The sequence below is a fragment of the Lepeophtheirus salmonis genome, chromosome 11 (assembly GCF_016086655.4).
Source record: "Lepeophtheirus salmonis chromosome 11, UVic_Lsal_1.4, whole genome shotgun sequence".
Taxonomy (NCBI): Eukaryota; Metazoa; Arthropoda; class Copepoda; order Siphonostomatoida; family Caligidae; genus Lepeophtheirus; species Lepeophtheirus salmonis.
In genome coordinates, this window is record NC_052141.2 from 7,629,520 (window position 1) to 7,653,387 (window position 23,868).

Below are 23,868 nucleotides of genomic sequence, written 5' to 3' on the forward strand. Positions count from 1 at the left end.
TTGACTACAGTGTGTTGTGGAAAATTGGGAAGAATGCCTGTGCTACCCGCCACCCGAATTTGGACTCATTGAAGGTCCGCGACAATGAGCAATGGCCACCTATGGAAGACCATTACATCGTTAATGTGTGCTAGGCCTTCTGCGGTCTCTTGGAGGGTGTCATAGCAGCTGATGGCGGTTATATTTAGTAATTATATTAAATTTTATACCAGAATAAATTCTCTATTATATAATTCTCAAAAAAAAAAAAACGTCATACGAATTTTATTACACATTTAATTATTTGCCACAAATAGTCTGCGTATTTATGCAACTACCGGTATGTAGGCAGGAATGACTCCAATGTCCAGCCTTCAAATCTATTACGAGTCCAACAAGGATTTAAACCAATTACTACGAAGTATACGCTTATTGTTACTCTAAGACTTTCATGAGCACACGCAATAGTTATTACTTCATAGTTATAATTTCTAAAAGCTTTAAAAAATAAAAAAAATCTGTTCACATTGCCAATTAAAAACTCCTTTCTATCACGTTTTTTATTCAGGGTTGAATTAGCCAGGAAAACGTATAGGGTTCTGAATTTCGTTTTCAGTATGTTAACAAATAAAATTTGAAATAGTAATCCCGGATATTTGAAGAATGTTTTAGAGGAAACCAGCTTAGCTGTCCTCCCATTATATCAAAATTAGCTGCGATCAGCTTTGAGATGAAGGAAATATCCACAAATATCAATCTGTATTTAGCAAGGAAATGGGTAGGAAGGACTCAATTTTTTATCCTCAATTATATTCTTAGTCCCACAAGTCCTTATACATTTATCTCCCCAACAAATCCTCAGAGTTACTCTTTGTCTTTACTTATTGTTCTCTCTTCAAGAATAAAAGAATAAATGATAACAGATTTGCAAATTAAAAATAAACACCTATTAAGGTAGCAACTAAATTTAATTTCCATGTATGATTTTTTATTCGATTGGTCAAAAATATTCTATAAATATAAAAGAGATTTCAGGAGAGCACCAGGAGAAAACAGGAGCAACGCTTATGTCATCACTGAATTAAGACTCTTTTTAACACCAACAACCTGTATACTTATATGAAAGAAGAATGCAATTAACGGGGTAACACTTTCAATTTGAAGACTGTGTAGGAAGAGATCTGTTTAACTGTCAAATTACGTACAAGCAACTATGAGATTAAGGGAAAAATATATAAGCAAAAATCCACACTCCTTATTTTGCAATGACATAGGCAGTCAAAAACGAATTTATCTTTGAGCACAGAATCCACAACTGATCTCAGTTCATTTCACAGTCATCTGAATTCTGAAATATATTGAACTCTAGTCATTTGGGATTATTATTGTTCCGAGTCATTTTTTCTCCGTAGAAAATCCCCAAATTAAAAGTAGTATTTATAAAAATTTATGCAAAAATGTTTTTATTTATTCTGTATCTTTTCCTGAACACCATATATTCCTATGTTTCCATTTTGATATATTGAAAATCTCTCATCATTGCGAGCAGATCATTTTATTTTTTTGATCCTGGTATGTTATTCCCAAGTAAGGAGTCCCCTTTACTCCGGTTTAAGGCCTGGTAGTTTTCTTCAGATCAATTCTCCTCACGGCGTCCCTTGTGGAATTCGAAATCCAAATTCCCCTCCTAAAAATTCAAATTGTAGCAAAAATCTTTGGAAAATCCATATTTAAGAAAAAGGTATTTCTTTAAAAATTAACTATTGAATATTTTCATCATTTTATAACCTACGATTGGAATTATATAGACTTCAGAACACGGTGCAGAATTAATTAAAACCCTTTATATAAAAAACCACTTTTACATAAGTTTGATTCATTTTTACTTATAATTTGGGTGATTTACCGAATGGACATTTGGAAGAAGGGTCATTTGACCCAAAAATGATATTTAGTATATTTATATATGTACTAGCATATTTTAATTTCATTTAAAAATAATAGTATGATAGATAACTATTGTCCATGCGCTATATATATCAAAAATTGTTCACTTATGAGTATTTTTTTTCTATTATAATATTTTGCTATTATTTATACTCATAAATGATCCTTTTATAATACATATCTATATTATGTTAGTTCAAAATCCTTGATTATATTCCAGAATAGAATATAACTTTTCCATTCGAATTGCTGTAGTGTTGGTTTACTATTTAATTTAATTAAAGTACTACAACGGTAAATATTCGAACGACATTCGAATCACATACTTATGTATTGTGTTTATATAATCATAATTCATGAATACAATAAATTAATAAGATATTCTTTGGCAAAAGAATATCTTATTAATTTACCTTATGTTATTAAATTATATATTCGTACATATCAATATTTTGACTATCGTTTTTCGGTCAATTGTGCAAAAGGTTATTTGGCAAATTATCCTTTGGTAAAATGTCCATTCGTGAAATTGTCCATAGGCGAAATGTCAGTTCAGCAAATTGTCTTAAGGCAAAATCAAAAATGTTTACGGGCAATAATCAAATGACGATATTTTATGCATTAATAGTCATGATTTATCACTTGTGTACTTATGCTTGGAGGAAAAGACTCGAATTAACCCTTCAATAACGATGTATATGTGCCAAGTACCCAGAGGAAAACAGGTTCCCACCATTAAATAAAAATGCAAATATGTTTTAAATAATAATATAATTTTTTAAAAGTATATTATCAGTTTATTTAATATGACTATTGAAACAAATAATCTATGAATATTTCACTTTTGTATTAGGACTTAATCCACCTATTCTGTAACGTTTAGTCCTGTTTTTATTTTTTGAACAATAATGTGATCTGTTACATCCTTCATTTCCCCTTTTCCAAAACCATTTATATCAATCTTTTTGATGGTATGTACACCAGAACGGACCAATGCGTCCTTATCTAATAGATATTTCTTTAACAAGATTCTATTCCATTTATTCTTGTGCCCGGAGCTTAAGGAACAATAATCCTAGTGTAGTCTATATCAAAATTAAGTAAAATAAGGATATACTTTGATGGATCTAAGGATATCAAAGTATACTAAAGCCATCAGGTTTCCTAAAAAAGATACTGTCTATAGGGGAAATCACCATGGATGGAAATGTATATAATGTCCATTTGATACCCATAAACTCCTTCGACTTGTGTGCTTTTCTGGGCATGCTTATAACCAAAAACCTTGATTATTTGTCAGAGACACGTATTATTTACTTGGTCTATTCAATTGATATAATAGTACTTAAAATAAATGTAATTACACTCTGATCCACCTTTTTACGGGTATTATACGAAGTGTATGGTATAAATTGATATTCCGTGTATGAGTCTACTTGTACAGAAAGTATCTGGATCTATCTCACCTGATTATAAATATATTCATTTAAAAAACAATTAGAGTTTCATGACTTGATATGTTAAGTTTGTATTAGAAATGATAAATTGGTACAGAACACCAAAAAAAGAATATATTTATTTTCTTTTGTCAAAAGTTATTCGACTATCAAAAACTTCTGCTAACTTATTTTATACTCGTATCGATGTATGTTTTAAATGCCAATTTCTTAAATGATTAGTTTATTCTTTAGCATAAGAATATTTATATGACAAATTAATTGTAACATATTCAATGAAATGATGAGCAGTTGGACAGTCTTAATATTTACGTTATTTAAGTTTTGATTCATTTTTTGAACTATTCCCGCCATTTTGCAAATCATCGTTCTCAATTAAAATGATAAGAATACTTGTACGAATATAAGACAGTGAGAATCAATAAATCATTATACCTATTATATTAAGCTTAACCACATGTGTTCAGTGTTTAAAAAAAAATATAAATTGTTTTTCAAATTATAGTAACAACAATAAGTGTATATTTTTGGATAGTTTTTTTTCTATGAAATATTTATCATGTTATGTAAATCTTAGGACTCATATTAGTGCCCATGAACTTTAATGAGATTGTGTTTATTATCTCAAATAATAGTTACAATATTGTAATTTTTTAAGAAGAAGATTTTTATGAATATCAGGGTGTATAATATCCCTTTTCACATACGGAGGTTGAGTAGTTGAATAGTTCTCTTGTTATAGATCAGACATGAGAGAGGTAATAAGCTCCTCGAATCCAAGAGATCGAAGTTTCCCAGGTAATGGCTATCCATTTACTAAGGAGGAGGGGGGAGTAATTCTTGAAAATGATCAAATTAAATTTTATCCGAATATTTAAGATGAAAAAGAACTTTTTATGTAATCTGAAAAAAAAAATTCCAGCAAAACACAGTTACCCGCAACCCGTTCCAGCCGATAGCTTAATTAATTTACCACCACATATGAGTATGAATTTTCAATCTAAATGGATCATTTATTAAATTAATATTTGTGTATCCGTCGTCTGGAGTACTTTTATTAATAGTATATATTTTTTTTTAATTATTTACCGGGTTGCCGCATTATTCAAGAGTCTAACTTGAAGTGAGCGTTTTGTTCAAATGAAATTTATGGCTTCCAGGGAAAAACAAATATTTTGTATACATATTAAACTTCAAATGGTAATATTTTGGTTTATCAATATTGTTGGTCGTATTTAAATTAAAATCATTTGGATTCATTTTTATTAATTTTATCTTTTATTTCATTTCAAAATAAGCTGGTTAAAAAATTAACTTCTTGCTTGTAGGGTAAGATAATTATTTATAAGAATATACTGTTTATAATATATCCGTTATATAGATCCGGTTTCTATCTATTTTGTAGAAAAACAGATAGATAAAGCGTAGAAAGCGAGAATGTGTTCTCCTATAATAGGTTATAACGTTGCAAAGGTCCAATGTTTAAAGGAAACTTGCCAAGATTTTGGTATTTCAGAAACAATACTGGGCAACAATTCTCATTGCATCTATAGTTCTCAGAAATAATATAAATTAAACTAGTATTTATGATATTTTTTCTCAAAACTTTGTTAATTTGAATACAAAACTAACAAATTATAATATGTTTATTTTTTTTTTTAAGATTCAATCTAGTAATTTAATAACAAATATGTATCCAAATCAAATGTTTCATCTCACATCTAAATACTACCGATTCTGGCGATAGTTTAATTAAATAACCGGCTCCTATCGGGATTTCTGGGATCTTTTGAGATTTTTTTTATTAATATTATTTTTATATTTGCGTCGTGTATAAATAATCTCTATCCCAGAATGGTTTCTAAATAATTATCGCCTGTTATTGGTTATTATCTATTGTCCAACTATGTGTACATTTATTTTTAACTCTTTAACCACTTATAATAAAATGAAAGAGGGAGCTCTGATATTTATTTGATTCGATTTTGAGGTACGTAAAGTGGTTTTAATCGTTTGAGTATCTAAAGTATTTCGTTGGGCTAAAATTTCTTTCTCTTCAATTTAAAAAATACAGATTATATTTTTATGTATTACTTGAAAAAAAGAACTTTAATTAAACATCTGAAAGTCAACTACATAGCTTAAAAATATAAGGTTCTATAATTTAACAACATAATTTTAAAATTTAAGGCTTTGAATCCCTTTACAAATAGCGAATGTTGTTAAAAAAAAATCATTTTCGAATGGCAATATAGCTCAATAAACGCCCGTTGAAGACTGAAACTTTACATACATAACTTTTTCATTAAAATAAAACAAAAAATCAAATTAACAGGTAACCCTAAAAATCGGACATCCTAGTACACACGCTAAAATAAAAATCTTAAAGAAGTTGACCTTTTTATGACCTTAAAACTGTACTTTATAAACTTAAAATGTTATATAACTATTACTTTAGCATAAAAAGGATTTAAAGATCACGATATTTGGGAGCTTCTTCCCATTAATTTGGAAATAAATTAAAAAAGTACTTATTTGTGAGCGAAAAAGTAATTTGGCCAGAAATTAAAAATTATTTTTTCTCACTTAAAAGATGCTCTTACATCCCAAAAGTTGGGCTAAAATTGATTTTAAGCCCCTTCCTCCTACTTTACGTTGTCACACTTATTATAAACCTTTTTGATAGTATCAACGGTGAAGCAGATGGCAATGTCAAAAATTAGCGTACAATTAAAGTACTCATAAATACTATACTATAAAAATAATACCGTACTTCCACTATTTTAAAAATATGGTGTTTTTTTATATATTTTTGATACCATCTTTTTTCTACAAAAAAACAACAACACCAAAACATGCCAGAATACGTTATATTTCCTAATTAATCCCAAAGAAGTCATTACCAATTTATATAAAGAATTGTGCAAATAATTAATTTTTGTATTGGGCTTTTATTAAAATTTATTTACATATTGGGATTATATTAAAATTTATTTATTTATTGGCCTTTTATTTAAATATATTTATTTATTGGCTTTTATTAAAATGTATTTAAACAATATAAAGATTAAATTAATAACAAAATACATCAAGAAGGATAACAAAAAATGAATCATAACCTTTTATTTTACAATTAACCCCTTAGATGAAAGCCCAACCCTTCAATTTTAACAAATTAGGTTTTTTTACAGACTATATAAAAATGTCCACCACACCAATATATGACTACATAAAATAGGAAAATAGTTCAATGGAAACAGACAAACAAATAATAACTATGTCTTCAATGTTTTTTTTTCTCATCGTCAGATATCTTCTTACTAAACCTTTCAGGTTTACATTACTATTGTGGCAAAATCAACCAATATCTGCAGCGTAGTTCCATTATCTATCCTCCTAACTGTGTCTCCATAAGGAAAAGGCTTTCTCCGCTTCAATAACAGATTGTAAAATCCCTTTTATACTTGAAGTGATATAATTATGGCATCTAAGTTGACTTGATTAATGAAATAAAAAGTATAATTAATTAGTTTAATTTTCCATTTTGTTTATTACTAAAAAGTTTTTTAAGAAATACTCGTAAAAAAAGCTCTTTATAATATTTCCAATTAAACTAATATAGTTTTATTTTCAAATTATGAAAATATTTTTTCAAATACACATTCAATTATAAAAAATTCTTGACGGGTAGATCAAGAATCCGTAATTAATTTCTCCTCATCGAACCTGGTTTTGGAAAATTTTAGAGCATGTTTACTCTTTTTGAGACAACTGTAGTGTATGAACCATAATAAATAAAATATGATTTTATTAATTATATTTACAATTTGTGAATCAAGGCAGGTAAAAAATAATTATAAGTGTTTATTGAACTCGGAGTATGTACAAATGAGGATGCAAAAAGGAGTCATTTCTGCCTAGATTTGTCCTTGATAGAAACAAGTTTGGATTTTGTTTATTTCCTTTGCTTTTATAGCTAATTCAATAAAACGTCACTACAGCAAAGCTGATTTTCTCCCAAACATTCTTCAAATTGTCAGGGTTACCATGTAGTTTTTGATTTATTTTTTTAACATGCCCAAAGTTCTACCGATTAACCTCACTGTGCAAAACGTTCAAGGAATTAGTTATAATTTCAATTCAACATCTGATCTGTTATAGGATTTACCAGCTGTTTTCCGGCTCAATCCGACAATTCTATGTGCTTAAAATCAGCATGCAAGCAAGTCTGATTTTATTCCCGCAAAATGCTTCAATAACCCATAGTTGTATACAAGCTTGTAAGTGTTCCGATATTTGGGCATTCCGTTCAATTTTTTTCCTTCAGTGTTCCACTTTCAACCATTATTCCTGTTCCATTCTGTGTTCCAATCATGAGATAGTACCATATCCACTTGTAGACAGCAAATTACAACTTCAACTTTAAAAAAATTCAGGGAGACCGTTTTTGTTAACATAGTTTCAAGATTTTTTAACACAATAATTCAGTGAATATTTACTCTCAAACGAGCTACAACTGACTAAAATTAGTTCATGCTTGTTGCCGATTGGATATGTGCCTAGAACACCAACAATATAAGAAAACCTGAACTGCGGACTAGTCAGGAAACTCCAGGAACAACAACTTCCTCGCCTACATGGTCGATGAGGTTCTGCTATTCAACCATACTAAGTTCCCAGCCTCCACAATGATTCTGAGAATCGTGGCATCAGACAGGAAGAGAACGACTCAGTATTTGTTCCCGAAAGGCCTGAAAATCGGGCCAAAGAGTGCCAGGACGTCCTCATGGAGTTGGTCTTTCCCGGATTGAAGTGCAAATACTTATTAGGATGTGTTCCTGCATGACTCTAACCTGAGGCACAAAGCCAGGACCGCGCAGCAATGGCTCGAGGAGAATGTTTCCGATTTCTTGAAACATAATTTGTATCCTATCTCCTCACCCGATATGAATCCTCTTGACTATGGTATGTTGGGCTATGTCAAATGTCGGGTAAGTGGCTTATCCCAGCGTTGATGCACTAAGGATTTGGTGGATATGTAAGAATATAGCAGTGGGTGGACATATCCGAGGGCCACGTCGTCAAAATATACGCAGCCTTCAGGCAATGGGTAGAAAATAATAACTAGTCTTATTTATTCTTTCGCTTGTTAGGCAAAAAAGTTGAATGATTAAATGAGGATTATTATGTTTTATACACAAATTGTCAGATTTTTATATATGTTTAGCCAAATTTTGAAAATTTTAATGAGTTTAGACCAAATCATTAATTTTTCCTTGAGCTGATTGCCGCAAGAAGACGCCAACATTTTCCACAATTTCCGAGGCTGTTATTGATTTATCGTAAAAATGTCTGAGTGACAACAAAAAATACCTCACGTCTGAGATTTCCCTCAATTCTACTTCAGTATCAGTGCCCAGAAGGATGGATATACAGTTGCCATGTTCATCCAGACTGCTGTCAACATCAATGACCTCATTAGAGCTCCATACAGGCAAGAAGAAACAAATCTTAATGACCAAGTTGAGCCTGTTTTTAGTTGTGGAGGAGGACATAGAGAATGCAAATATAGCAAAATATAGTATTTAAACATATCACAAATTTGTTTTGTTGTTGGTAATTTTGTCACCTTACTGCTAGTTTTAAATACCAACTCTGTGAATAATGTCAGTTGACATTTGTTTGACGTAAAAAGTCAAACTTGACGAGGGTTATGTATCACATGATTATAAAAGAAAATACCGAGGTTGCGATATTCCTATTTCATTTGTTCACGGAATACTTTAGTAAGTATATGGTTCAACGAAAATTTTTTTTTTGGGAGTATAGTTTAATTCTTATGATTAGATTAATAAACAAACGTTTGTAAGTGTCACAACTCTTTCTATATTGTATGTATGTCATTTCATGCAATCAAATGCCTAAATACATACTTAGAACTACGTCATAAAAAACTTGCAAGAAGGAGTATGAAGGATCATTTGGCAAAATATCATCTTTATGAAGTGACTTATGAACTACTTTGTTACTTTTGTGAAATGAAAAGTAAAAAAGTAATTGTTCTAATACTTTATCCAATCGCTCTCTTAATAATATTTAAAGTGCGTACGACAACATATCTTCCGTTTTCTAAAAGGCAATATAACATGTTTTAATAATAAAAAACGTTTTATTTTTGTTTCATATTTAGAATACCAATTAAATGTTTCGTTTACTGAGTTTTAAAAGTCGTATCAAATAAGTAACGTCCCCTATGGTACATAGACTGAATGTTCCATACTTCCGTATTAAGATATCTGGTAATTTATCATTTGTTTTATTTCTCTTGAAATAACGGTTTAGCAAGAAAAGTTCGTTAAAACAAATAAAAACCACATTAAGATTAGTAAAATATTAGTAAATACCATTCATAGACTTGAGGTTTCGTTGATTTCTAAAAATCGTCCCGGATAATTAATTATTAAAATGATTTCTCTGAATATAAAAAATAACTAATTTATAAAAAAGAAAACCGCATGAATCTCAACCGATTCTTCGGCAATTGACTTATTTAAAATGGTTCTCACTTATTAAGACTAAAGCCACTATTCTTAAGGTATGGCATCCCTGCAAAGCCTTTCTCGATATTATCGTGTGGAACTTTACCACAGCCTTGGACACTATCCTCAAAGCTGTCTGGCAAGAAGCATTACGGTAATTGGTGCTGCATTGTTGCTTTCCCAATGCTTTGGAGAGTACCCCTTGCCAGGACTCCCGCCCCTTTCTTTAGCCTTTGGCACACCCTGAAGTCGTGGTCCAATGTCTGTGTTTCATGGCAATGACTGCAGAAGCTCCACTCATGGTGAAATAGTCTGGTACTACAAGGTCCCACATTGTTTTTAGATGTTATTTCGTCTTTTCTTTTCCATTCCAGACCTCATAACAATTTGGAGTTCATCAGGTCTGGGATTTTGCAAACCCAGAGATCTTATTTTATAGTTGTGGGAGATTAGTCGAATAATAAATTAGTTATCGAAAATTCTGTAAAGATCTTAAAAATTTTAGTTTTCCTAGATAAATCAAATTGGAAATGCCGGATTGGATTGAACAGCACTAATTTATAGTTCTTGTTTGATACCAAATCTGATGGTACGATCAACACTTTTGCATCCATTACATGTAGCGTTATCCGCCTTCAAATAATTTTGTATGTAATTCAAATTATGAGAATCAATTGAAAAAAAAAAAAATGTATATTAAAAATTAAAGCCATTAATTGCATTTTCAAAATGGAACAAATGAATACTTTGGAGTTCAATTGCAGTTAGTTTAATTGTATAAAGTACTATGGCATTCCCGTATTAAATATTATATTTTGAATTATTTTAGTTATGGTTTAAGTACCTCCAGAATTTAGAAAAACTTGTTAATAGACAACATTAAAATTAGAAATATGTCCCTTTTTCAACCATAACGAAGATACATCCTAAGACTAACTCGCAAATCCTCTTCCTCATTGACTTTTTTAATTCGTATTCAATTTAAGTCATCTATTATCTTATTATTTGTTTTTTGGATTTTTTATTTTTTTGGTGCATTTTTGAATCGACAACAAAAACATTAAAAAAATCTTTGAGACACGGGAAATCAATCTTGTTTTATAAAAAAAATCAAATTATTAGAGCAAAACAAACTTACCCTCCACGGCACAGGAATCAGTTCTGATCAGAATAAAAGATAGCCTCAAGTACTTTACATAGAATTCTGAACAACTTTTATTTAATGTATTAAGTCTGTATCTGTCTCAGTTTTTGAAATGAATACCCTAAGGGTTTTTATCGTCAGGCATACAGCTATAATGTTATATTATAGTAGATTCTGCTAAATAATTTGATGGAAATGTAATGTTTTCAATAGCAAAAGCACAAAAAAAAATTCCAAAAATAATTTATATCTGATTTTTTTTTTCAAAATTCTTATGTTAGATATTTTTTTATTGTAATATATAATCCAGTGGACGCTCTTGATAGCAAAATGGTAAATATTATCTCTTATTTAAAATATTAAAGTATCAGAATCGGCATCAGGATTATTTTGTAATTGCTTTTTTGTCAAAAAGGAAAGATATGCTGTTTTTTTTTATAAAAGTATGCTTGACAAAGTTTGAACCATTTGTTTGAATATTTAGAGGTAGCTTAATCATCCTAAAGCGTTGAAATTTTACATTAAAAAAATGTAATTGTCTCTAAATATCACACAACTGCTACACATTATAGATTTTTAATAAAACTGACAAATTTATTAAAGAAAAATCCCTCTCAAACTACAAAATTATCTGTTTAAAACAACGATAGTAATAATGAAAGTCGATGAAGCTTTCTAGCTATTTGTTTGTGAGTTAATGTATTACTTCCAATAAAATTTGACTAATATATATAAAAATTTGTAATTTTTACTTAGATACAAAAAAATATAATTAAATTAATTTTTATGACATTTTTTGGCATAAAAATAATATATATATATACACCTTTAAAAAGATAAATGATAAAGAGATTGTGAAAATTTAGTAGGTGATGATTTTAAAAAGAAATGAGCGCTTTAGTCATTTGAGACTAAAGACAGCGACGATGAAATACAAATATATTTTTTTAGCATTAATAAGTAATATCACAATGTATCTTGGATTTAATTATCTTATTTATTAATAAAACTACGTTTCACGACCAGGAACCTCAGTTCTAGCTCCTTTAATAAATATATAACACTATGAGATACAATTTCAGTGTACAATGAGATGATACCGTTTGACTAAATTGAGTCAACTGTCCTTTCTTTTGAAAAAAAAATAGGCTTATTATTGTATCAAAGCCTTAAGAAAGTAACATTTACTCAACTTTAGAACCGTCGAGCAAGTCAAAAATAACTTATATTCGTTTACTTGTACGAAAAGAATTGTATATAGTACTTTCTTATGTATATCATATACCAATACGGTAAAACGAAACAAAAGAGTATAATATACTTAGAGCACTGTATAAAATCTTTAAGGAGTTTTTAATTCAACTCATATTAAAATAAATTAAAGTAAAGTATTGGATAAGTGTATGCGTCTTTAGATGTGGTATTATAAGGATCTAAAGAACTCCCAAAGTACTCTTCGGTTCATCAAATCATCGTATTATTATTTTTTTGAAGCTGTTATTATCTATGAGTGGTTGAATGTTTTGTCAAAATCTGTCCATCTTACTCAGTAGTCGGTACAATACATCAAATTGAAAATTTGAGCAATAGTGACGTCATAGACTATGATTGGTTGCGTGTTTTTTCAAAGTCTCCTGTTTTGACCAGCAATCATTCTAGCAGGGCCAATTATATAATGGTCTAACCATTTCTATTAACCTTGACCAAGGTTTTTTGGGCAGTTATCTTCTACAAGGGACAATGTAAAATTGTTCAGTATATGATAACGAACAAATAGGATATTGAAATGGAATAAAACTTTGAGGTTATATCAAAGAATTACTTTTTACCCTTCTATTCACCGTTCTTTTATATGTATAAAGCAATTACGTAAATAAAAATGCATAAATAAACATTATAGTTTAAAGTTTTTGCTTCATATAAGAACTTTTGAAAAGGACCATTGAAAAATAAAAGTAGAAAAAGCAGTGTATTGTTGTAGGTGAAATTAAGTGTCATTGATTTAAAATTGAAAAAAAAAACAAAAATAAAATACGAATCACATCAATAATAGTAAAAAAAAACATATTTAATAAAACACATCTACAAAAGTTACTACATAAAAATAATTAAAACCTAAAAAAAAAAAAACTTGCAATCATGAGTCCGGGTTAGAAATTATCAAACTTCTAAAGATTGACTTGGGTAATTTCTTATGTTGGAGTAATACCCATGGATAGAATTTCACTTCTTTTGACGCCGAGATTCAGGACGTGTCATCAGCATTGGGGACTTTTAAGGAAGGGTTGGGATATCTAGCAGTAGATGCCATCGAAATTGTTCAAAGTTTGCTAATGGTATATTGGATCATACGATATAAGCTTTCCAGCAATTAATGCCTTAGAGTTTAATAATGCAAAATTAATGGCTTTATACTTCTGTGGAGACTGCTTCTTCCTTTGAGATAATCCAAAGAGTATAAACGCCTTGATTAAATTGAAAGGTCCATTTTACAGACCTTAATGTTGATGGCAATGAATCTTTGCAGAATTTTGGCTGCAATCTATAAAGGCATGCACTTATTTATTAATATATCTATATATTTTTCAAAATGATTTCCTAATGCCTAAATGCGCCGTATAACTTCCTGATGGAACATGGACTAAAGGCCCACTGCTACTTAAAAGAGACCCCAAATTTCTGTAAGAGTTAGCGCAATATCTCTTTTCGACTACACCTCAAATTAGGAAGGAGCAGACTGGGGAAGAGGGTAGGCATACCTGATGTTTATAGTTTAACCAAGTCTGCAATTTTGACCTCTCTAGATCTGGATGACTCTGGTTGCTGTTGAAAGCAGTTTGCAATGTTTTCCTTACCAATTTTAATCATATTTGTAGGCTGAGGGTTTGTGAGTGATTGCTTAATCGTACAAAAAATTGTTCATTTTGACCCTTTTTGTCGGGTAATGATTAATTCTTGTGGTTTGCTATAAAATAATAAGATAAAGTCTGTATTTTAGTTTGGTTTAGTTTCTCGATTACGCAATAGCTGTGATGATATTTTTGGAGGGAAAATCTACCTGCCAATACATTAGGAGGGGAAACAATAAGAAGTAAAAACCTGTGTCTTTTTGGAGGAAACACTATAGATATGATGCAATCAGGCTTATGATAAAATGATCGGATATGTGAGGAAGACAGATTTTGACAACATCTAATAAGAAAATTTGGAAATTTAGGGCAAAATTACTGCTGAATAATCCCTTTTGAATCTTACAACAAAGGGAAAATACTTTTGCGCTAATTTTTTCCTAACTCTGATTGTATGCTCTAGTTAAATTAAATATATTAGGGGCAATGGATTCAGGCAGCCATGAACTAGACCTCCTATATTGAACAAATAGAGCAAATTATATGTGAACTGAATCAAAAAGATGCCCTCCCCCATAGAAAAATACACAGCAAATTTCTGAAGATACACCTTTCGGATGTCATTCATCAATGCTACTTTTTCATTTTACTGGAAACTATTACAAACACTCATTAATGATTCCCTGAACATACCTTTGTTATGAAACCCCAATTTGAGGGTAGAGAGAGAATTGAGTTAGGAAATAGAAAAGCACGTTTTCTTTTTGATCAAACTTCGTTTGCAGTAGTTCTATTCACTTTCTATTCTATGAAAGGATAAAAAGTGGGAAAATAACTCGGGAAAAAAAGGGGAAAATATTAAAATTAATGAGTTCATAAAAGAATGTTCATACACACAAAGGTATTAGGTATATAAAATATATATTTTAATGCATTGGCGCCTCCTTGAAAATATTTGAAAAGTGAGTGTATGCTTAGATAGTAATCACATTTTTCTTCTTTTTAATCATATAAATGTAATTATAAGGGCCATTTTATCGAGGGAGAGAGAAATAAGAGACGTATATTAGTAAAAATAACTCCCCATCCCTTCCTTATCTTCCTAAAAATATTTGGAGAAAACTTCACCCTGCTCTTTTCACCCCCAAAATTTCACCTCACCGCAAGTTCATCTCAGGACAAGTTCGTCCGCAGGAAAGTTAATCGAGAAGCCAATTATCGGACGTAAACTTAAACCCGAGGAAAGCTTATCTCAAGGAAGAAACATAATTTAAGATAGTGTGCTTAACCAAATCAAACAAATGTTAGTACATCAATATTTGATCATACGAGGGTGGTCTGAGAGTTACCGAGCTCAACGTGAGGATGGTAGCATTCGTAAATATAAGCTATTCATATCCAACAAGTATCTCTTAACAATTACTTCCCTAAAATTATAGTCATTTTAGACGATAAGTAATTACGTAACAGTCCGTTGAGTGAGTTGATGCGCGAGTTTTTGTAAAAAGGACAAAATCAAGTTTCAAGCTGTCATTAAAGAGTCAGAACTCAAAAATTAGGGTATTTTAAAAGCCGTTTTCACTTGTACATATTTATATTCTGTGCTATTTTTATAGCAAACTTTTGAAACAAAATTGGTAATTCAACAATTTTCTACACTTTTTATTCAATACGTCCCCTCCATCCTGAATAATTGTTTCTATACGAGGACGAACAGAAACACTGCTACCCTTGATTAAGTCCTGGGACAATTTGTTTTACCCATCCATGATCACAACCTTCAGGGTATCGACATTCACGTTAGAAATCTTGCTCGTCTTGCCCTCCAAGACAAATCAAAGCAAAGTCCAGGGGGTTCACGTAGGATGAGGACAAAGGCCTGAAATCTGCCGGGTTGAAGGCAGGCATGCTCTCCCTACTTAAATACTGGACCTACTTGGACGTGTATGCCGGGCCGCCGTCTTGCATAAATACATAATTATCCCTGGAGGAACGTGCTCTTCAAAAATGGCAAGACATGATACCTGAGGACCTTGTAGTAGATGTCCATTTTAACTTTCTCGTTGGCCTTGAAGAAGTAGGGATATATCTTACTGCCGTGGAATGCCACGACGCCGAGGGCAATGATAAGATTCCCTCGACCTGAGCTCTTGGGTCAGCCAAGAAGCTTTCATTTCTCCGCTAAAGAACAGCATCTAGGTTGAAGATGTTCTACTACGCAGAAGAAATCGCATATCCTCTGCCTTTTTGATTATTGCTGGGACATTTTTTTTTGAACCAAAACAAAATCAACATCAAATTATAGCATTTTGTCGGTTCATTCTAATGGCACCTAGTAAAAAATTATCAAACTTTTAGAACAAAGTCCTCACCCTGTAAAAATTTATTTTGAAAGACTATAGGCCTTCACAAATCAAAGGTGAGTTGGACTCATCTTTACAAAATGTTACTTTGGTGGATGATGGTACAAATTTCCCTGAAAATACCTTTCATCTATTATTTGCGTAGGCGAACTCCCTTCAGAAACAATTATTTAATAACTCACTCAAGCGACATTTACACAATAACTGTGCTTCCAAAGTGTCTGAAACTTTGTTGAGTACCTGTCAATAGATCCTAAATAGATGTGACTAGTTTTTATTTGTGAGAACTGTCATTTCCACATTGAGATCGGAAACTTTTTAAACCACCCTCTAATATCTCTAAATTTATAAGAGATAGAAATTTGAAATTATATTTAAAAAATTATGATATAATTAGTTAAACTTCATTCAAACGAATCCTTACGACGAAGCAAGTATTCTTGATGTCGACCTCATCCATTTGGTACAAGGCTGCAATGATAGAAGCCTTCCGGTCTTCCCCGTTTTTGTGGGAGGTTCGAAAGGCTGCCTTGTCTAATGGTTTCAGATCTGGTGAGGATGGTGGCCTTATGGATGCAGGCCAAAAATTCAAATAAATTGTCAAATATTTGAACTTTAACATTCTTCCAGGAGTTGATAACCAACTCATTAAAAATGTTGTTCCTCTCAACCACTATGGTGGCGTTCAGTAAGTCCACATTTGGTTGCGGAGTTTTGTTGGTTTCCCACACAGCAGAGCCCAGTATGTCCAAATCTAGGTAGGAAGGGTACGAATCTCTTTGCCTATTTCCCTCTCAAGCCTCCTGGCCTTCATGACAACTTTCAGAAGGTAGGTTGGGGACCTTGTGCATGGAAACGATCCCCAGTCGCTGATGATCCTAAAAGCTCAGAAGATTTTTTTGGCGAGGTTATTCATGGATTTGGTGAAGTACACATTGATAGTTTCTCAAAGGTGGATTGGAATCCCGGATCCCTCTTTAAATTGTACTATTCACGTCCTGCTTTCCTGGAGATGTCTTCTCCATTACTTTTTATATGGCTTACCTTGAAAAACGGGCTCCTCCAGAACTTCATAATGCCCATAATCTTCGTTTACTCACCTTGAGCATCTAAGAGATCTTTGATAAGCTGCCTTTTGTGTTTTTGTTTACTCATAATGACAAGATTACCAAATGTTTATTTATTTTTTTATGCATAAAAGAGATATTAACACCAATGTAAAAAAAATAATCACTAAATCTTCCTATAACAATAATAAAATTAACATGAGCCCATTACTTCCTACAAGTACATATATGTACATTAAAATTACCTTTTCTGCAATTATGTTTTTAGTTACAAACAGTACTAAAATCATCAGTATCTTTGATTGTAAGTAAACATGATGACCACCTCAACAATAATTATTACTTCATTTTTTTTTTCTTTTTCATTTAATTTGTGCGCAATAAGTTTTGTATCGTTTCTAGTTTTTTTGCATTATATATCTTTTTGGAGCAAGGTCAAACATTTTGAACTTTAGAAAAAATTGGGATACACCTTACTATTGATTTTAATGTTTTCAAATTAGATATTGATACGTGTCTATTACATGAATTATTTTGCTACAGTTTTATTTTTATAATTATTATTATTCAATAATATATAAATTATGTACGTTTGGGAATGTTATTTTTCTACTTCTGCAAACGTTTTTATTTTTGAAGTTTATCTAAAGAAACCTAAACATCAATTAATTAACATCAATGTTGATAATAATTTTACCTAATAATCAAAGATATTAAAATTTGAATCTTCAATATATTCTTTCGCTATTGGAGAATGATCCTCCATATGCATCTACAAGTGTTTATTTAATTCCATTCAAAGATCCTTATGAGAAAACCGGTGAAGATAGGGATAACGAAAAAGCAATTGAACAAGATCCTAATTGTCTTGGAAAAGGTTTTTTGATCTCCAATACAGAGCTTTGATTCATCATCAAGATAACTTAAACGAAAATGAAGAGCCACATTTTTATTAAACTAAACCCATATTTGTAAAAAAGAAAAAAAAACAAATTACATGTACATATACACATATGTATATATATATCAGAGGGGTTTTCTTAATTTGTAGACAAATAAACAGAGAAAACTGATAGTCAAAAGCTAAAAGGAATAATTATGTTATGAGAAAACAGCCCCTATCCAAATATTGCATCCAAAGTAAAATTCTACCGTATAAAAATTCAAAATGGCACAACTTAAAAATTTCATTTGATACTTATTCCACCACAACTACCTACGACTTCTTATAATTATTCATACTGGATTTCTGTATAGAAAAATATATAAATGGAGACAAAACGATCTGCCTCCTGTTCAAACAATCCAACTTTATTGACAAGGTGCACAGTGATACAATTTGAGCGAGTGATGGTATAATGTATGTAAGTAGCTATCTCAAAGCAAAACAAAGAAATATGTATGGGCAAAGACGGGAATACTCAATAAATATCGTAATAAAAAAGGCAACATCCTAAAATGTATATTTGATGAGTTTTTACTCTATATACATTTGCAAGTTTCAATGCTCTTTGAAACCGTAAACCGAACTTTGAAAAAAAATATGTGGAAACATTTGATTTTATTTGTGTGGATGAATCAAATTCAACACTTTTAAGGTATAGGATGTAGGTTTTTTGCTTCATCTTTCAGCAACCTTCTTCATTGCGTTCCTTATGAAGGAGCCAAAACACAATAAAATGAATAATAATTGGGACAATGAAGGATGTTGTTTATGAAGGAATTGAAAAAGAATCAATATCCAAAGGTGGTAAGGTGGTCACCGATATCTTTTATATTAGCTTTGATCTCATAGACAACTTCAGAGATAAAAAAAAGTTGGATTAATAGGCACTGTTAGATTCCATAGACTCCTTTCAATTCCCATACAATCAAAAAAGGAATCAATGAATATGAAAAGGGGGGAAATGAAGTGCACTTTTAAAAATAATGATAGAGTAATCATTGTTATAAAGGACACGTCGGCCAGTTTGTATTACAAGGAAACTTTATTAAAAAATATCAATTAGCAAAGAAAAAGGTAGAGGTGAAACAGCCTCATTTCTACAAAATTTACAATAACACTATGCAGGGGATGATGACCTATTTGATTATTCGGTGTTAAACTATGCGATAAGTTTACAAAGAAAAAAAAATGGTATTGGTGATTTTATAATTGGTTTTAAAATGTGCAAATGGTTCATACATGGTATGTTGATAGAAATAGTGGTGTCATTTTAAATTCAAAGGAGAAACAAAATATTTTATGAATTGATTTTATACGAGTATGGACATAGTCCTTGTTAACCAATCAGTCTTGAAAATATCCATACCATTATTTTGACAAACTTAAAACATAAAACAAATATTTTTTCTGTACTTTACGATAATGTGGGGCATCTAATTATCAAAACAAATAAACCAAATGTTTGTGCATCTTTTTCGTCAAGATGCATAAATAGATGCAAAAAACTGTGGTGCTGATTTTTGTGCTAATTCTTCTGAAAAAAAAAATGTATTCAACACATGTAAATAATATGTATCAATGTATTTTTTATTATATTTATCTTAATAAAGTTAACTTCTAATAAAAGAATACGAAAATTAGTCATCACCCTTTTTATTATAATGGGATCTTTTAAATTTATAATTGAAAATATTTTTGTAGGAGATCTTAAGTGATATTTTTGATGAGAATAATTATTTTAAATATTAATATACGTAATAATGAATCTCCTTTACAAAATTTATAAAAGTTGATTGTCCAAGTTCAAAATTTCTTTTAAAAATATCAAATAAAAGTCTAGATAACTTGTGACATCCGTTAAAAGGAGTTATTATTAGATTATTAATATATCAATATTCAATTAAGGGAAATAAAAATATCTGTGGCTATGTTGCAAATTTGTTGCAATCTGTGGTTAAGGGTTACATAAAGTGTTTGGTTAAGCATAATTTTGTATCTAAATTAAGAATTTCTTTATTGGGGTAGTGAGTATATTATTGAATGCTTAATTCTTTGTATTAAAAAGTAAAATGAAATAGTATATACTTAATGGTTTTTTTTTGTACCTTGGTACAACTATATTTTTCAATATTACAGTAAAATCCTTAGGCAATGGTGTTCTTGTTCAGCTACATTTATATAATAGAACTTGTACTCTTGTCTGTTAATTTTATGGGCCGTTATAAAAAAAAGAAAACATCTTTATCCACAAGATGCAACTTAAAATTGAAAAAAACGACTCAATCACTTGGTCCATTATATTAATTATATGCGTACACTCGAATAAAAAATGCTGGGATGTCTCCAGTGATTGTTTACAGAAGAAACAGGTTCTCTCTTCCGATTTTTTACTATAAAAAATACCCAAAGTTAGTAAGTTGGTAACTATTCTGTACTTCTTCCAAAATAATGAATAGTCAGTCATCCGTTTAAGGTCTCTTATTATCTCCCTGACCCAGGCATTAAAGCCACCCATATCTTTCTTTCTATTAATTTGATATAGAAATTGATTTTGTTTTGATTTTCCCACTAAAAACATGCTCAGCCTATTGTTTCCTATACTTCTCATAAAATTAAAACAACTATCCCTTGGGCCAATTTCTCTTCTCTTAAAACCACCCTCTACACAATTATTTCTCTTTCCAAGATTTCATTTGCCGTAAATTCACAATTTTCATTAAATACCTCTCCCATGAAAGATATATTCCTTTTGATTGACGTATCCAATATGCAAATCTGCTATTCTCTAAAACTAGTTCCAGCCATTCCATTCTTTCTAAAACTTTTTCGTCAATTCTCCATTAATTGCTCTCATTACTCATTGTTGATTTTTTCTTTTTCATTAACATATATTACAAACAAAAGTATTACTGGGGACGAATTTTTCTCGAGATAAACTTACTTCTTCATGAACTTGCTTCAGGATTGAGCTGAATTTTTGTGGGAGGAAAAGAGCGCGTTGATTTTTTAGTACAGACACAAAAAATGCTTCTAATTATCTTTTAATAACCATGTTTCTTTTATATTTCAGAAGATATCGAGGTCAACGTCACTAACAATCCCTCCAAAACAACCTCTGACGCACGCAAAGACTATTATTGGAAATTGTGGGCCAAGCTCATTCTTGGATGCATAGCCTTGGTGTTTGCCTGTTGTAAATGCTGTCGTCAATGTCAGAAGGGCTCAGATGACGAAGATGATGATGACGTAATCAAGAATGATAAAGAACTACGCATCATCTGTGATTTGTGTAAGGAGGAATGTCTGAATCCATGGCATACTCATGACTTTTATTGCAAGGCCATAAAGGCCTCTACATCTGTAGGAACAAGTGAGTATTTTCTGCATTTTCTCTTACATTGCACTAGTATAGCCCCATTATTAAATTTCTTAATGCAAGCGGTTTTCTAGATGAAAGGCGTCCAGTTCTTTATGGTAACCTCAAACCAGATTTTTTTTTCGAAATGTAAATTATACCGTTCGAAACCAAAAAAAAAAAAAAATAATAATATGAATGTCGTTTTTGTGGGTAGTTGAAGTGTTCCCCGTAATTCAAAATATACGGGGAAGACTCATTATAATGACGTTACTCATGGAGTAACGTAGCTCAATGAACAATGCGCTCGAATGATAATTATTCCCTTGAACGTATGCGCGTAATTCATGGTCGCTCTTTAGAAAGAAATGAACATTATTAGTGATGTAAATCGTGTGTATTTTTTAGCTGAGCGTTTTTTTAATACTACATTAAATTATATCAAAACCTGATTGAACATTCGTGTGAGTTCATTAAAAACAAAAAGACTATTTTGGACTCAGAGTAGAATTGATGTACATTTATGTCATTCTTCCCAATATTTATATTTATTTCCGTCTTCTCCCTTCTGACAGCTGCTTGAAGCTGATCTAACGAAACGTCATAACAGCTAAGCTGCTCACGTCCAAAACATTATTTATATTGGCTGGGTTACTATGTTGATTTTCGGATTATTTTTTGAACATAATCATAAAACACACGATTTCCATCACTATAAATGATGTTTATAGACTTAAAAAACAATTATTTCTAGTTGAGATGGAATAATTGCAATACTTAGAGGTGTGAAATGTGTCTAAATCCTTGTGAGCATTCATCAAAAAAAGTTTAAATTGGTTATGTTCATAATATTAGTGCTCTTATTATTTAACTATTTAATTTTAGTTTTTTAGTTTTCAAGCGTATCTCCTTACTAACACAAAAATACCTAATGTGTTTTTTTATAAGCTGTCGATTCCTTCGTATAACTTGATACGTCATGTCTGTTAGGATAATCCAGCTACCCCAGAAATTAGAAATCCTTGTCAGAATTAGAGGAACCTAAGTTTAGTACCACAAGTGGGTAAATAGAACACTAATACAAGATTAAATCAAATTTGGTAAATGTTTACCTCTACCACAATTGGAATTTCTAAATACGTAGTAAGCAAAAAAAAGAAAAATTGTGTGTTGGTTAAAAAATATGTTTTTTTAAAATAATATACATTTTATGAACATTATTATGTCATTCTAATTTCCTTGATTGTAGAGAGTAATAAGTCATGGGGCCTAAACCGTTTCTGAAACATATTTTGAAACTATTAAACTTTAGTAGAGAAAAAAAAATGAAAACATTTTTTTTTGTTACTTACTATCCTTTTAATGTAATATAATTTTAAATTTAGAATGTAAACGTTTTTTTTATTATAACAAGGGTGTAACAGTTCCCCCTTTTCCCAAAATTAGGAATCATCGTCAAAATCAGCCAGTCCTTTCTAGAGTACTGTAATCACCTCAGTTGAGCATATAAACAGATTCAACTCCTAGTCAATATGTCAAATTTTACTGCGTAGTGTGTAAGGTTTTTTGTTTCAAGTAGACATTAGTGATTGAAGAATCTGCATTGACAGGGCACAATTTGTTCATTAGTAGCATTTGTCAATATTTGAGTGTTGGATTAAAGTATTCCTTAGTCTAGGTCATTATTTGGATGTGATATCAAGGACCTCAATTATCCATCTCTTGACAATAGACTAGATGTAAAAAAGAAGATATCCCTCAGCTTTACAAAACCTTGTCCACTAAGACTTTTGTTAAAGGGGGATTGTAAGGAACTGGGAATGCTGTTAATTCTCAAAATATTTAAGGGAAAGGATACATTTCTCGACTATTCGTCTGACATGATGCTGCCTTACACAAAAGCAAGGTGAGTGGCTAAGCTTCTTTATGCTATAAAGATCGATCTGTTTAGGAAAAATGGAATTCAATAATCACCTAAGGTTTCTGTATTTGTGATTGGACAGCAGCAAAGAAACTAAATTACTGTCTACACTTTTTTATTTTGGGTTACCTGTCTTGGTGGTTTACAGCTCAACTTCCTTCAGCAGCACCTTTGAATGATCTCTTACCAGTCAATAACTTGATCAGTTATATGAAGATCAATGAAACTTGTGTAGATGCAGGTTTCAGGGCATTTTTAGTACATTTGTGGTACCTAACTGAAGAACTCGGAGCATTAACAT

General features: G+C 30.9%; 1 protein-coding gene across 1 annotated transcript in view; it reads left to right on the plus strand.

The window, feature by feature from the left end:
- LOC121126261 (uncharacterized) overlaps positions 1-23,868 on the plus strand; it is a 126,549-nt gene that overhangs the window by 98,195 nt on the left and 4,486 nt on the right. The window contains exon 2 of the mRNA XM_040721581.2: positions 21,362-21,661. Within this exon, the coding sequence (XP_040577515.2) occupies positions 21,362-21,661 (300 nt within the window). The remainder of the gene's footprint in view (positions 1-21,361; positions 21,662-23,868) is intronic.